Genomic DNA, 14843 nt, shown 5'->3' with positions numbered 1-14843 from the left:
TAATTTTTAAGGCGACTTAAAATCGCTTGAACAGCCAATGGCAAAATTTACACGGTTTTTAATTCCAAAGAGTTTGTTTTCTTTTTTTTTTTTTGGTATCAGTTTTCTAATTATACTCTTGCAAGAACCTAAAATAGCAACAACAACAAAAACAATTTGACTGAAATACTTTCCCCCCTTTACTAAAAAAAAAAAAAAAAAACAGCAAGTCAATATCATTTGCAAGAAATCTGTCAAAACTGTCTGAGGCTTTGGTTCGATCCCCGCGTCCGTCTTGTCAGCCAGCAATTGGCAAGAAGGTAAACAAGGGATAATAACATCAACATATTTGAACGACAAAAAAGAAAGTTTTCATTCGCGGCATATCGAATTTAAGCTGAAATTTTCTGCCTTGACAATTTCCCATGAAATCGCAGCGATTAGGAATTTCAAGTACCAGAGATTTAAATGGCGGAATGCCCAGGCAGACACACACACACACAAAAGAATTTCATTTGAGGGTCGTAGGAGAAAATTATTTCACTAATGAATTCTTCTTGGCTGGCTGATGTTGGTGTCTTTTGTTGTTTGGAGGGCGAATCCCAAACGTCTTATCGCCTGCCAGCCAGTCTGCCTGTCTGGTCTACCGCATTTTGGTGATTAGCACTGGCATAAAGGCTAACCATAAAATTTATTAATGCCATCAAGCATTGTTACACCCACCCGTCCATCCGTCCAGCCACATCACTCAGCTGTCGTTTGACATTAACATCCATCCTCGGGCCTCACTTTTCCAGGGAAGAAAGGAAAGTGTGAAATGTTTTACATTGACATTGGCCTCAATTTGCAACAAGTCGCCAGCATCATCAGGATCATCATCGAACCGGGACAGACTGTCCGTAAACAACTTGGGTGAGTGTGTGTGTGTGCGTTTGAGTGCGACACAAAGGATGTTCACAATTTTGACTCGAAGGCAATGAATGAAAAATAACAAATTGACAATGAACACCAACACCAACTACAACGAAAAACTAATCTTAAAGATGATGAATTTTCCAAAGAAGAAGAAGAAAATTTGTTAAACTTTCCTTTTTTTGGCCCAACAAAAGAAAGAATTTTCCAAGGAATTAATTTATTCGTAAATTGTTTGTTGTTGTTTCAGTTTCGGTCTATGAGATGCCTAATAACTTAGAGCTTAAGTTGGAAATTAACCTTTGTTGTGTCGTATCAAATCCCTGGAAACAATTCTGTCATCATTTATAGCCCCACAACACACAGTTGGGCAATTTTAAAGAATAAATATTGATGTTTGAAACAAGTTCGATAGGCAGGTGAAAGAAACCATTTTCATGGTCGGCATGATATGGGGGATACGTAGAAAATTGGCTACCATGAGATGTTTCCAAGAAAAATAGATTGAAAAGAGGAATGAAAAGGATCATGGTTGGGTGTAGGCGACTAGGAGATAATCTGGACTAGGGATAAGTTATCGCAACAAATGTCGTCTTTTTGACTTCAAAGAAAAAGGTAACTTTTCGATTGTTAAAAAAATCGTACCATTTAGTACTTTTCCTGTACATTATAGTACGCCTTTGCAAATCAACCTCTTTATCTAAACTCCAAGCCGAATTTACGACTTTTCGTACACATTTTGAAAAACGGTCCGTTATTTTTGGCCCATAGATACCCTGATAGCAAAATTCATAAATACACGGTGAGATGAAAAAACTGCAACCAACTTCAGACTGCTGTCATTACTAAGCCACACGTCCGACAGCTGTTAAAATTATTCCAGTGGTAGCTCATTATATTGTTCGCAAGAGTACAAAAAGCATTTTGGTGAGAATTTTCCAGAAAAAAAAGTTATTCGTGATGGAATTCAAGCGTGATAGTGTGATTTCTTTATATTTGGCCGGAAAACCGCAAGTGGCTATCCTTAGAGCACTCCGGCATTTAAATGTGAATAAATCATCGCTCATTACAGGGATGCTGGTAGCGTAGCCCAGTGTCTAGGTAGAGGACTGAAGAAGGAAACAGCAATATCAGCAGAAATGGTTCGAAAAGTAAAGAAGTGACTTGATCGAAGCCCGCGTAGCAGTGTACGAAGCTGGCTGGCTCGTGAGCTGAACATATCGCAATATTCCATTCGGCAAATATAAGCTCGGGGTAAAGCCATTGAGATTTCAAAAAGTGCAAGAACTTACACCGCAACAGAAAGAACAGAAAATAGACTCAAAAGAGTGGCTTCGCTTGGCCGAAAGTGGTGAACTGTCGAATTTGGTTTTCTTCGATGAGAAAACATTCGTTGTCTAGCAGCTTGTAAACAAACAAAATGGTCGTGTTAACTTGCCAAAGAGATCAGCTGAAAATGTGCACCTTCGATTGGCCACCAGAACTCAAGCGCCGGCCATGGTGATGGTGTAGGCCACCATAACAGCCGATGGCCGCTCTCCGCTCGTATTAATCGACCGTGACATCAGAATAAATGCCGAATATTATGGCGAAAATATTCTGTAGGGTGTAGTAAAGTCTTGGGCACGCCAACATTTTGGCCGCAGATCTTGGACATTCCAACAGGATCCAGCACCATCGCAAATGCGGTTCCTCGCTTCATTTCCAGCACACAATGGCCACCAGAATCTCCGGATACCAATCCGTTGGACTATTGTATCTGGAGTATTTAGGAAAGCAAGGTTGGCACTAAAAAATACCAAAGTGTCGATCACCTCAAGCAAGCGCTTCGCTGGGAATGGGCCATAATACCGCAGAGTAACATTCGGACAGCGTGTGGTTTCATTGGCCGTTTGAAGGCCATAATTCGTGCCAAAGTTGAGCAATTCGAACAAATCTAAACATATTCTAAAATTTGATGTTATTTCCGATATTTTTCTTTTGGTTTGTCTACTGTTATACCAAATTTCAGGTTTCCAGCTCTACCCCTTTCCGATGTACTAAATTTAGTACCATTTTGTTCTTTTCGTACTTTCTTTGTACGAATTTCCAAAACCACCTCCAAATCTAAACCCTACATGCTTACAGTACTTCTAACGTCGTATTTCAGTTTTCAAGCACTATCCGTTCACCCAATACCAAATTACATTCACAATGGACCTCCATCCAATTTTTATGTTCAAAACTATTTTAACGTAAATCATAGTGTCCTCAATATCTTATATCAGAATTTTAGCTCTATCGCTTTGCCCAATGCCAAATTTAGTATCGAAATCAGTCAACATTCCTCCATCCTGGACACCAAAAGTCATCTAAAAGTAATAACAAAACCACCACCACCAGATACCACATTAAGAAATTTTAGGATTTCAGCTTTATTCCTTTACCCAATACCAAATTTAGTAACATTTAGTACTTTTGAAATTCCAGCCCTATCCCTTCACCCAATGCCATATTTAGTAAGATTTACTACATTTCGTTCGATTATAGAACGCATTTCCAAACCAACCTCAATTCCAGATTCCCAGAGAGATTGCATTATCAAATTTGAGGATTGCAGCTCTATCTCTTCACCCAATACCAAAAATTAGTACCATTAAATACCCTGATATCAAATTTCAGCACTTTAATTTCATCCAATACCAAATTTAGCACTTTTGAGTCAAATTATACTACGCATATCCAAAACTAGCATCTTCTCTCAACCACAGACACCAAAATTTAATCCATAACAAGTTTCAGAATTTTATCTCTTTTCCTTCAAATAATTTAGTACCATTCAGTACTTTTCGTGCAATTATAGTAAAAATTTCCAAAACCACCTCCATATCTCAATTCCAGATACCAAGACTGATCTCAAGAGTACAGGATAACAGACCCTTCCCTTCACTCAGTACCAAATTTAGTAATTTTCGTACTAATAAAGAACTCATTTCCGAAATCACCGCCAAATCTCCAACACAGATACCATCAGTAATCTAAATATCAAATTACGGAATTTTATCTCTATCCCTTCACCTAATACCAAATTTAGTACTTTTCGTACAATTATAGTACGCATTTTCAAAACAATCTTCATATGTCAACACCAGATATAAACAGAGACCCTGATAACAAATTTCAAGATTTCAGTTCTTTAATTTTCTCTATTACAAAATTTAGTGCAATTATAGTACGCATATCCAAAACCAGCTTCTTCTCTCAAACACAGACACCATAAGTGGCATCCATATCAAATTTCAGATTTTTATCTCTATTCCTTCACCCAATACCAAATATAGTACCATTCAGTACATTTCGTACAATTATAGTACGACTTTCGGAAACTACCTCTATATGTCCAAGCTAATATTTCTTAAAACTCGATATTTATAGTTCATATTAGATACTATATTCTGCAGCAGAACACTGTCTATTTAGACCCACGTTATCCCCCAAATAAAGGTATTTCCCGATATGCTTAAAATTACATAGACTTCAGTTTACGGATTCTGTAATGGGTTCCTCTGCTTATATTGAAATATTTCTAAATAAATCAAAGTTTTTCTATAGATACTCGGTATTATTTACAGAATTGTTTAGTATTTGAATTAGATGTTCCTAATAACAGAAGTGACGCATACCAATCAAATACCGGAATTTCGGTGTTAACAGACATGAGTTACTTTCCAAACTGTGGAGGGTATGAAAAGTTCGACCCGGCTGAAATCAGTTGCTTTTTATACCCTACACCACATGGAGAAGGAAACGAGATAGACCCATAGTTACTTTTGAGAACCTTCATAGAATCACTTTCTGAGTCGATTTATGCATGTCCGTCCGTCTGTCCATGTATTCTTGTGAACAAAATGCAGGTCGCATTTATTATCCGATTGAGATGAAATTTTCCAAACAATATTTTTTTGGCCCAAGGACGAACCCTATTGAAATTGGTGAGAATCGGATCAAATTTAGATATAGCTCCCATCTATATCTTCATCCGATTTCGGGTTAAATGTGCACCAAATATCCACTATCAGTCCAAATTACCTGAATTTTGGCACACCCAACCTAGAAGCAAGTATATCAAATTTGGAGAAAATCGGTTCAGATATAGCTATAGCTCCCATATATATCTTTCATCCGATTTGATCTTTAAGTTCCTCACATTCCTACTATGCACTCCACAACCGTGATATTTGGTACCAGGTATTAGATGGAGCACAGAAATAGCTGTTTTAAATTTTATTGAAATCGGTTCAGATTTGGATATAGCTCCCATATATATATCTTCATCCGATTTCGGGTTAATTGACCACCAAATGACCAATATCAGCCCAAATGGCCCGAATTTTGGCAGATGTGACCGAGATTAGGCTTAAAGCAAATAAAACAAATTTGGAGAAAATCGGTTCAGATATAGCTATAGCTCCCATATATATCTTTCATCCGATTTGGTGTTTAAGCCTCTCACATTCGTAATATGCACTCCACAAGAATGATATTTGGTACCTGATATAAGATGCAGCCCAGAAATAGATGTTTGTAATTTTATCGAAATCGGTTCAGATTTGGATATAGCTCCCATATATATCTTCATCCGATTTCGGGTTAATTGTGCACCAAATGGCCGATATAAGTCCAAATGGACTGAATTTTAGTACATCGGACCAAATTCAGCCTAGAAGCAAGTATATCAAATTTAGTGAAAATCGGTTCAGATATAAATATAGCAACCATATATATGTTTCATCCGATTTAGAGTTTTAGTCCCATACATTCGTAATATTCACTCCACAACCGTGATATTTGGTACCAGGTATTAGATGGAGCACAGGAATAGCTGTTTTAAATTTTATCGAAATCGGTTCAGATTTGGATATAGCTCTCATATATATCTTCATCCGATTTCGGGTTAAATGTGCACAAAATGGTCAATATCAGCCCAAATCACCAGTCTAGAAGAAGAAGAAGAATACGTAAAATTTGGAGAAACCCGGTTCAGAGATAGCTATAGTTCGTAAAATGCACGATAGAATTAGATAGATTTTGATTTTGTACCAAATATCTCATAGAGCTCTGAAATGCCCTGTATAAACCTTTTTACGAGAGCTCTACTAAATATGCATAGTGGTGTGGGGTATCATATAGTCGGCCCCGCCCGACTTTTGAGCTTTCCTTACTGGTTTACTTTTTTCTTTTCTTCTACTCCCTCAAAATGACAACATGCCGGTGGAAAAAGACTTCAAAATTTCTATCCTAGCTTGGAATCTGTATCGGTTTTAAATCCACGGACTGAGACGTTTAGGGCACTAATTATTTATCCAATTCGTCATTCGCCTTTTCCATTCCATATTCCATGTTTACTTCTAAATGCAGCTGCTTAATGTCGTCAAAGTGTTTATCCCCATTTTATTTTCTAGAGCATATTTACTCACCCCAGAAATATCTTCTTCTACGGCATATGAAAGCTTCATTATCTTTTCTCTGACTGGAGATGGATGACACAGCGTTCGCACTTGTCACCGTTAGCCTGTACGCATACTACGGTTTGCCCTTTCGTTTCATGTCTTCTTTATTATTTCTGAATGATTGTTGGAATATCAACATCTGCTTTATTTATTCCTGCTGCATTTGAAATAGGAACAGCATCTTTTCTGCTGGAACACCCAAAACGGTTGCTGCATTACTATATTATAGTTCCAGGGTTTTTCTCAATGACCCAGGATTTTCGAGCTCAATGTCTCCTGTCGTTTTTCTTATGTCTGCTTTCTGAAGCTCTCGCTCCACTTTTTATTTTAATCTAAAAATTTTCTGTATTTAAAAAATATAATAAATAAATAAAAATATGTCTTAAATAAAAGACCGGAAAGCCCGAAGTGGTGTGAAATCCCACTTCGGTCTTTCCGGGCCACCCTCTACAAATCGTTGTGCCATCAGTGTTCTAATATTTCCATTTTCTTTCGTTTCAGTTTCGTTTCGGGCATATCCCTTTTGGGTACATCCACGGAAATCTATGTCTATGGAACACAGTATGCCTTCATCCTGATTACGCTGGCATTGTCCGGTGTAATTTCATGGTATGTCTTCTTGCCGGTATTCTGTAATCTCCAATTGACATCGACCTATGAGGTAAGTGATTTGAAATTGTTTTACTTGATTTTCATTTAGAATATTAGTTTGTTTTATTAACATGGAATTGGCTATAAAAATTAATTGGCATATCGTAGTTAACACCTATTACTTTTATTGTAAATAATTGCACGCATGCTCAGTAGCTTTATATGTTTCTTATACCGCTTTCTATCATTTCTTTTGTTTTTTCTTAAATACTTTACTTATTTTTTATGTGTTTTATAATATTTTTCTTACTTCAATGCTTGTAAATATGCTTCTTTAACACAGCTCTATTTTACTTTGTTAACTTGTAAATTATTTTGGAGGTTAAATACCTGAAAGGTTATCACGACAACTTGAAAATTATTTTGGACTGGGATATCGAAAAGGTTCTCACCAAACATTCGTGTTTAATTTTTAATTTTGGCATTTCTCGCAGTAAACTGAGTTAAAAATCCAAAAATAAATTCCAACCATCTGTGAAATTGTAATTCTCAATACTAGACATCTTTCCCAGCTGAAAAATGCAAAATCATTTAGAACTTATGGGTTCCTCGAACCCAAATCAAAACAATAATTTATTATCAGTTAACGCAATAGCATGTGAGTTTAAAAGAAACTTGACTATGAACTCTTAGAAATGGTTCGTTCTTATCAGCAGCACGAACCAAGTGTCTTTTAAATGTCTCGTATGTGATTATTTAATGACTATGATGCTAATGATCCAGTAGCTTATCTCGCAAAGATTTTGAAAGAGGAGTCTTTATAAATAGATCTATTAGTCACTTAAAAAGACTAATTGGGTTAGTAAAAAGAAGGTGCGTGGGTTCTTCGTTCTATAAATGTACTTTTTTTTTTGTTCTGAGAGAGTCTCTTTCATGTCGCAATATTCAACTGAATCGGCTACAAATATTGGGCCAATTTCCTAAATTTACTGAGGCTGACAACCACGGATGTACTGTTCCTGGTCAATCCCTTCTCCCATCAATAAACTCCCTTTGCAGCGATGTAAACTTGCCGTTTCTGGCTGTAGTTGACTTCTTTCTCTGTTGTTAAAAAAAAACTTAAATTTCTTACCCGTGATGCGCCAACGACCCCTCTAATGTAAGGGTAATTGATCGTTTCCCAATTGTTATTAATACTTGCTTCACAAACAATGTTAGTTTTTTTTTACAACAAGTCGAGAATACGATGTCATATAAATGTCCGCCGCAACAATTTATTGTCAATTGAGCCCCTTTTATGGCATTTTCCATCACTTTGGCCAAAACTTCCGGCGAATGGTCCTCAGATTCTCGACAAATATTGTCTTAAGGAACTGAAAGAATCTGAGGCTTGTTGACATAAACCCACGATTTAAAAAAAGCCCAGCAAAAAGAAGTATGGAGCAGTCAAATCAGGCAATCTTACGGGCCAGTGCAAGTCGCCAAAATGGGAGATTAGGCGCCCGAGAAATGTATCCTTCAGCATATCGATTGTGGCACGTGTAGTATGTGTCGTTGCACCGTCCTCTTAGAACAACATGTTTTCCATCCCAACTCATCATATTGCGGCAAAATCGAAGTCGTTGATCATTGCTTTGTAGGGCTCACCATTCACAGTAACCGTTTGGCCCGCTACGTCTTCGAAAAAAAGTCCGATGGCTAGTCTAGCGAAAACAGAAGACCTTACAGTGACTTTGAGCGGTGTAATGTCTCTTCGTGGGTTACACGTGGATTTTCAGTGCCCCAGAAGCATTAATTTTGCTTATTTACGTACCCGCTGAGATGGAAATGGGCCTCATCATTCATGATTATTTTTAATGAAAAATCATCTTCTTGGTGTTAATTAAGGATGGCTTGAGCGTATGTTAGAAGCAATTGGCGTTCGGCAGCTAACAGCTGTTGCAACATCTGGACTTTGTACGGAAACATCTTCAAATATTGTACCAAAATTCGTGACACGTCGTCTGGCCGATATCGACGGCGCTTTCATGACATCCTCGGCTACATAAACATGTTCAAATCTTGTACCAAAATTCGCTGTAAAGACCGTCGACTGATACCCATTTACGTGATACGTCGTCTGGTCGACGGCGTTTCCATGGCATCCTCGGCTACAGTAGCAATATTCTCTGTAGAACCGATACTTCGGGGTCTGCTTGGCAGCATCTTTTGTTGTGCCAGTCTCTTCGAGGAGAATGGCTAAACGTCGTAGTGTTTCACCAGTAGGCGTTGGACGGCCAGAAAATCTGCGACGAAATTCATGTTGTGCCAGAGTCACCGAACGATTATTGGTCAAATAAATAGTCACCAATATTCCGCGTTATGGAGCAGTGTAGCGTAAGATTGTTTATTAACGTGTATTTCGCATGTGCTTACTACAAAACTGTCAAAACAGAACTGACATTAATTTATAGCATTTTCCGATAGGAGGATTACTTTTGCGTCACCTTGTATTTGATCTATTTATTAGTTCTCCACGAGTAATAATCCAGCGATTTACAATACTATTCCTAAAGTAATATAAGGTTTTTACTTATCCTCTTGCTCATGTATATTTAATTCGAAAAGAAAGACTGTGTTCTAATCTTTAAAATGTATTTATTAATGTTTCAGCTAACTTGTCTCCTTGGTTGCGAAAATGGAATGACAAATTTAAAATCAAGTTCTTCTAAGCAAACAGTTCCTTTTCTCTTGCACTGATGCTGCTTCTAATTGCAATACTGGTTTGCACTGACTTAAAATTCACAGCTCTCTTTCTCTCTGTTGTGTGATTGTTGCTATTCTTGCTCTGTTTATATTTATACCAGCGGTGCCCAAAAAGAAATATCTCTTTTCATTCAAATTTCTCTTTGCTTATTTAAATCAAGAACAAAACAGTGTTAAGTCATTATTTATACAAATATTTTTATCCATTTGCTTTATTAATTGTTTTGGCAAACATTCGTGTTTAAAAACAATTAAATAGAACCGTAAAATATAAAGAAAAACAGAGTTTTAATTTCTCTTAAATTATCTCTTTTTTCTCTTCATGTTCTAGAACACGGTTTTGAGCACCACTGATTTATACTAATCACATGTCTACAATATCCACAACAAGCGAAAGAGAGTAACAAAAGAGGGACAGTGTTTATGTGGGGTATGTTCAGAAAGTAACAGTTCAGCAGTGATGCTGCTGTAGCGTTTCTCATATAAACACATATATTTATTAGTCACTTAAAAATACTAATTTTGCTAATATAAATATGATTTATGGGTTCTTATTAAAGAACTTCTTTTTGTACCATACAAGACCGTTTTTCTCCTAACAGAAGGAACGATTTATTTTACAGAGTTTTGGTACTAATAGGAGGCTAGATCATCTCTCTTGCCCAGATGTATCGCTCTTGGATCCTAATTTGGTATTTTTTTTTGGTAAAGTACATTATTTCCCCACATTTGGCATTTTAAGGGTTTCAATCATATTATGCAACTGAAGCGCCTACAGACGAAACATAGGATTCAAAGTGAACATTGTAAAACCGCTGTAGGAAACGTAAGCGGTTATTCACGACTGACGAGACAGTATTTCTTTCGGAGCCATTTGGAGATATTTACCCAGGGAGTTAGTAGTCCATGAAGGTCCATATGGAGATATTTAAACCATCGAGTCAGTAGTTTACAATTTATTTTGCTACTCTTTAATCCGCATTCGAGGAACTATTTAGTAAATTTCAAAACTAGTTGAATTGTATTGTGATTTTACTTCAAGAAAAGTCTTGTAAATTTGATTCAATTGTATATTTAACAGAGAAAATCTTAACGTATTTTATAAAAATTAAAAAGGTTAAAAGTGTGCCTTTTCGGAATTGTCACTATAACGTGTTCTTTATGACATATCTCTTATGAAATATGATCCCTAGATATTTTATCCCGTCCTTCATTTCCACGATATATTAAATTGATTGTGATTGGTCATCAATCAAGGCTAATCGCTTCAACCAATTTGTCAGTATACGCGCAATAGTGTCCTTTGTAATTGTTGCCATTTTTGAAAAAGTTTCTTTGGAAATTTTCAAATGGCTATTATTTTCTTCCGGAATTAACTTTGTAAACTATTGGCATAATCTTGTTGATTTGTCTGCGTCTCACATGAGTATTGCATTATACATTTTTAAGATTTTTTTTTTTTGCGAATTTCACCTTTTGTCTGTTTGGTCAATAAGTCCAATGAATGTCATTTCGCGATTGGCTGCAATATGCGTCGCTCAAAATGTCTTCATTTCGAAAAGATGGAAGCACATCTTCTTCCGGAAATCGCTATGTAAACAATGGCTATAATGTATTTGTCTGTGTCTCATATACGCATTGCATTGGAAAAAATTTTGTTGTCTGGGGTCTCATTTTTTTTGGAGACATTTCATTGCGACTTTCACCTTGAATCTGTTTGGTCTTTAATTCCATTTCGCAATTGGCTGCAGAATGCGTTGCTCTAGGCGCACTTAATCCTATTGGATGAATTTCTGTTGACTTCGAATGCTGCCAGTTGTCCATCCACCAAAATAGCTGCAAATGCTGGAGATAACTTTGTTGTCACAAGTGGAGTTTCCACATAATATTTTTGATATGTTGTGTAAAGACTTAACTTCTCCTTTTCTTGCAGCTTCTTGGGCTAGGTTCACTTGTTTACCAACCCATTATCGTTTACCTGCACTTGTTTACCTTTTTTATACTCTCGGCCAGGTTATGGTAGCTTTTACGAAACTAGTAACAGCCAATCAAAATGTATTTCACTTTTTTTGTACTATTTTGGCTGCGAATATATTTATTGTGGTCCGATTTGACTCGCAATTTTGCTATCATTAAACATTGCCTAGTTTATCTGATTCTATAGCTTCCTAGAAATTTTGAGAGAGGAAGTAAAAGATAAATACAAGTGATGTAGGAACATTTATTAGTAAAAGGACGCTCAGTGGAAACAGCTTTAGAGAGCACTTTCGATAAAAAGATGTTCGCACTGGCAGTAAGCGTTGATATCGAAGGCGCGTTCAAAAACGTCAGCATATATATACTCATCCTCTCTTTAGGCAATTTCCAGGTCGACCAGACCCTCAGAATGCATAAGTGGTGGGCTATATGAAAAGGAACGCCACAGGGAGCTATTTGGACGTTATAACATGAAGGCATTGTATCGTTATAACACTTCTAAGGGAAATAACCCAAAATTGTTGTGCAGAAGGCCCGACTTGACTCTGAAATTTGCATACAACTGGACTAGACCAATAGGGCTTAACAGGTATCGGAAAAATTCAGTTATGTCTTTTCACTTGGAAAACCAAATTTGGGTCCTTCGATGAACCAGTCTACCTGAACAAGACAATCAAAATTTACAAAAAATTTAAATATTTGGATGTGATTCTAAATAGGAAACTTACTTCGAGAGACCACATCCTAGAAAGGGCTAACAAAGCTCATAGATGATGGACAACCTGTAAAAGAGCTATAGGTTCTAAATTGGGATTCAATCCAAAAATGAGAGGGCTGTAAAATCCACAAAAGGAGTTCTTTTTAAGTACCCTGGAAGAGCATTGTCAATGTAGGTCCACGATATCTTATAGCCCCCATTCAACGATACCCCCAGATATTCGGTAGTTTGATGATTTTAGCGACATTATTCAAGGGAATTGTTTCAAATGTAGTAATTAAGATCCTAATGGGTACTGCAGTCTATGACGGAAAATTATCTATGCAAGTCTAGGTCTTCATATACCTTTAACGGCACCTCTCTTATTCGGAATTTTAATGTCACTAATATTATTCACCGGAATTGTTTCAAATTTCGTATTTGCAGTTCGTAACGGGTACTATAGCCTGTGACGGAAAATTGTCTATGCAGGTCAGGGTGTTCGTATAGCCCCCATACTACGTTACCTCCTTATATTCGGTATTTATATGATTTTGGCGGCATTGTTCATCGGAATTGTTTCAAATTTTGTATTTGAAGTTCCTAATGAGTACTACAGCTAGTGACACAAAACTGCGTATGCAGATCAACGTCTTCGTATAGCCCCCACTTAGCAGTGCCTCCCTATATTAGGTATTTCGATGATTTTAGTGACTTTATTCACTGGAATTGTTTCAAATTTGGTATTTGAAGTTCGTAATGGATACTGCAGCCTAAGGCAGAAAATTGTCTGTGCAGGTCCACATTTTGGAATAGCCCCCATATAACGGTACCTCCCAATATTTAGTATTTTGAAGATTTTAGCGTTACCGGAATTTTTTCATATTTGGAATTTGAAGTTCGAAATGGATACTACAGCCTAAGACAGAAAATTGTCTGTGCAGGTCCACGTCTTCGTAGAGACCCCATATAACGGTACCTCTCGATATTTGGTATTTTGAATATTGTACCTAAGTACAATATTCACCGAAATTGTTTGAGATGTCGCATTTGAAGTTCGTAATGAAAGCTACAGCCTGTGACAGAAATTGTCTATACAGGTAAAGGTCTTCGTATAGCTCCTATTTAACGGTACCTCCCTATGAACGGTATTTTGATGATTTGGCTACATTATTCACCATTTATTTCAGGTTTCGAATTTGAATATGGTAATGGCTTATGACAAATATTACCTATATAGGTCTATGTCGTCGTATAGACCCTAATATGACAGCTACTTTCAGTATTTTTAAGATTTTAACAGAATTTTTAATGGATTTAATTGTTTTTGAGAATTGCCAAATACGTTCCAAATGGCGGAGGGCATTGAAAGTTCGGCCCGGCCGAACTTACAGCTTTTTACTTGTTATTTTTTATCTTTTGATTTTTTATGAGTCTGAATTTCTCGTCTATTGAAAAAATATTTTCCTATCGATTTTTTTCTTACTAAATATTAATATTTCTTAATTAACACTTTAATATAATTATTTTTAAAAACATAAACATATTTACACAAATACTTCTGCGATCTACTTTAAACTTTCTTCTGTGTGGGAATATTTGCTAATATTTCCAATTCTCTGCTATCGTGTCTAATCGGATTTTCTTGTACACTATTTCTAACTATTTGTGTTGCTTATCATCTGTATTTAATATTTTTATAATATTTTTTGTTGTTGTTGTTAACCAAGAAAACAAGTGCATTCGCCTAGAGAGGACAAAAACAACAATGGCCATTGTTGATTTGAAATAAAAATTAAAAAAATTTCCCAAAATAAAAAAAAAACTTTAATGCAGTAGTTGTTGTTGCTTTTGTCTCCGTTCTCTAAAACAAAAAATAAAAAAAAATTAACAAAACAAATCGAACTAATTTTTCGTGCCACACAAAAAAAGTGAATAACAATTATTTTCCAGTATTTTGAAATGCGTTTCGGCAAAGGAATTCGTTTGTTCGGTTCGATACTGTTCTCACTGGGCACGGTAAGTATTCACGATAGTCAAATAGTAAAATTGAAAACAAATCTATTTCGTATTTTTTTTTTTCTATTTCCCCTTCCATTGCGACCAACAATAAAAATCCTTTAATTGAATAATCTACCAAAATCCATTCAACTACTCTTGAATGTGAACAATGGAATTTCGACGATGGACGGTTGCACTCCAACTAACTGGTATTATGTCGCATTGCATTGCATTGTATTCTCGGTGTTCATTGTTTACCTTTGCAAAACGGATGGATACACCTTTTATTCCAATGCCGATGCCACTCCTGCTGAACTTGTGACGAATGGACTCAACGATGCAATGCAATGTTAACGACTTATTTCCTGTCGTCGCAACAATACCACAAAACTCTCAACCTCAATGGCGACCTGCAACAATTGAAAAAATCAATCCCTACATACACACACACA

The 14843-nt window shown here is 36.5% G+C and overlaps 1 protein-coding gene across 10 annotated transcripts in view; it reads left to right on the top strand.

The window, feature by feature from the left end:
- Positions 1 to 14843, top strand: part of LOC101895390 (sodium-coupled monocarboxylate transporter 1) — an 80236-nt gene that overhangs the window by 27978 nt on the left and 37415 nt on the right. For 6 of the 10 annotated variants that reach the window (XM_059128494.1, XM_059128490.1, XM_059128493.1 and 3 more), the window contains exons 3-4: positions 6882 to 7041; positions 14344 to 14409. In XM_059128494.1, coding sequence (XP_058984477.1) covers positions 6882 to 7041; positions 14344 to 14409 — 226 coding nt within the window. The remainder of the gene's footprint in view (positions 1 to 6881; positions 7042 to 14343; positions 14410 to 14843) is intronic. The other 4 variants (XM_059128498.1, XM_059128496.1, XM_059128499.1 and 1 more) reach the window with 1 other exon arrangement.

This window comes from Musca domestica, unplaced genomic scaffold (genome assembly GCF_030504385.1).
Source record: "Musca domestica strain aabys unplaced genomic scaffold, Musca_domestica.polishedcontigs.V.1.1 55, whole genome shotgun sequence".
In the NCBI taxonomy this organism is placed as follows: Eukaryota; Metazoa; Arthropoda; class Insecta; order Diptera; family Muscidae; genus Musca; species Musca domestica.
Note: the sequence above shows the minus strand (reverse complement) of the source record. Positions and strands in the feature narration are given on the sequence as shown.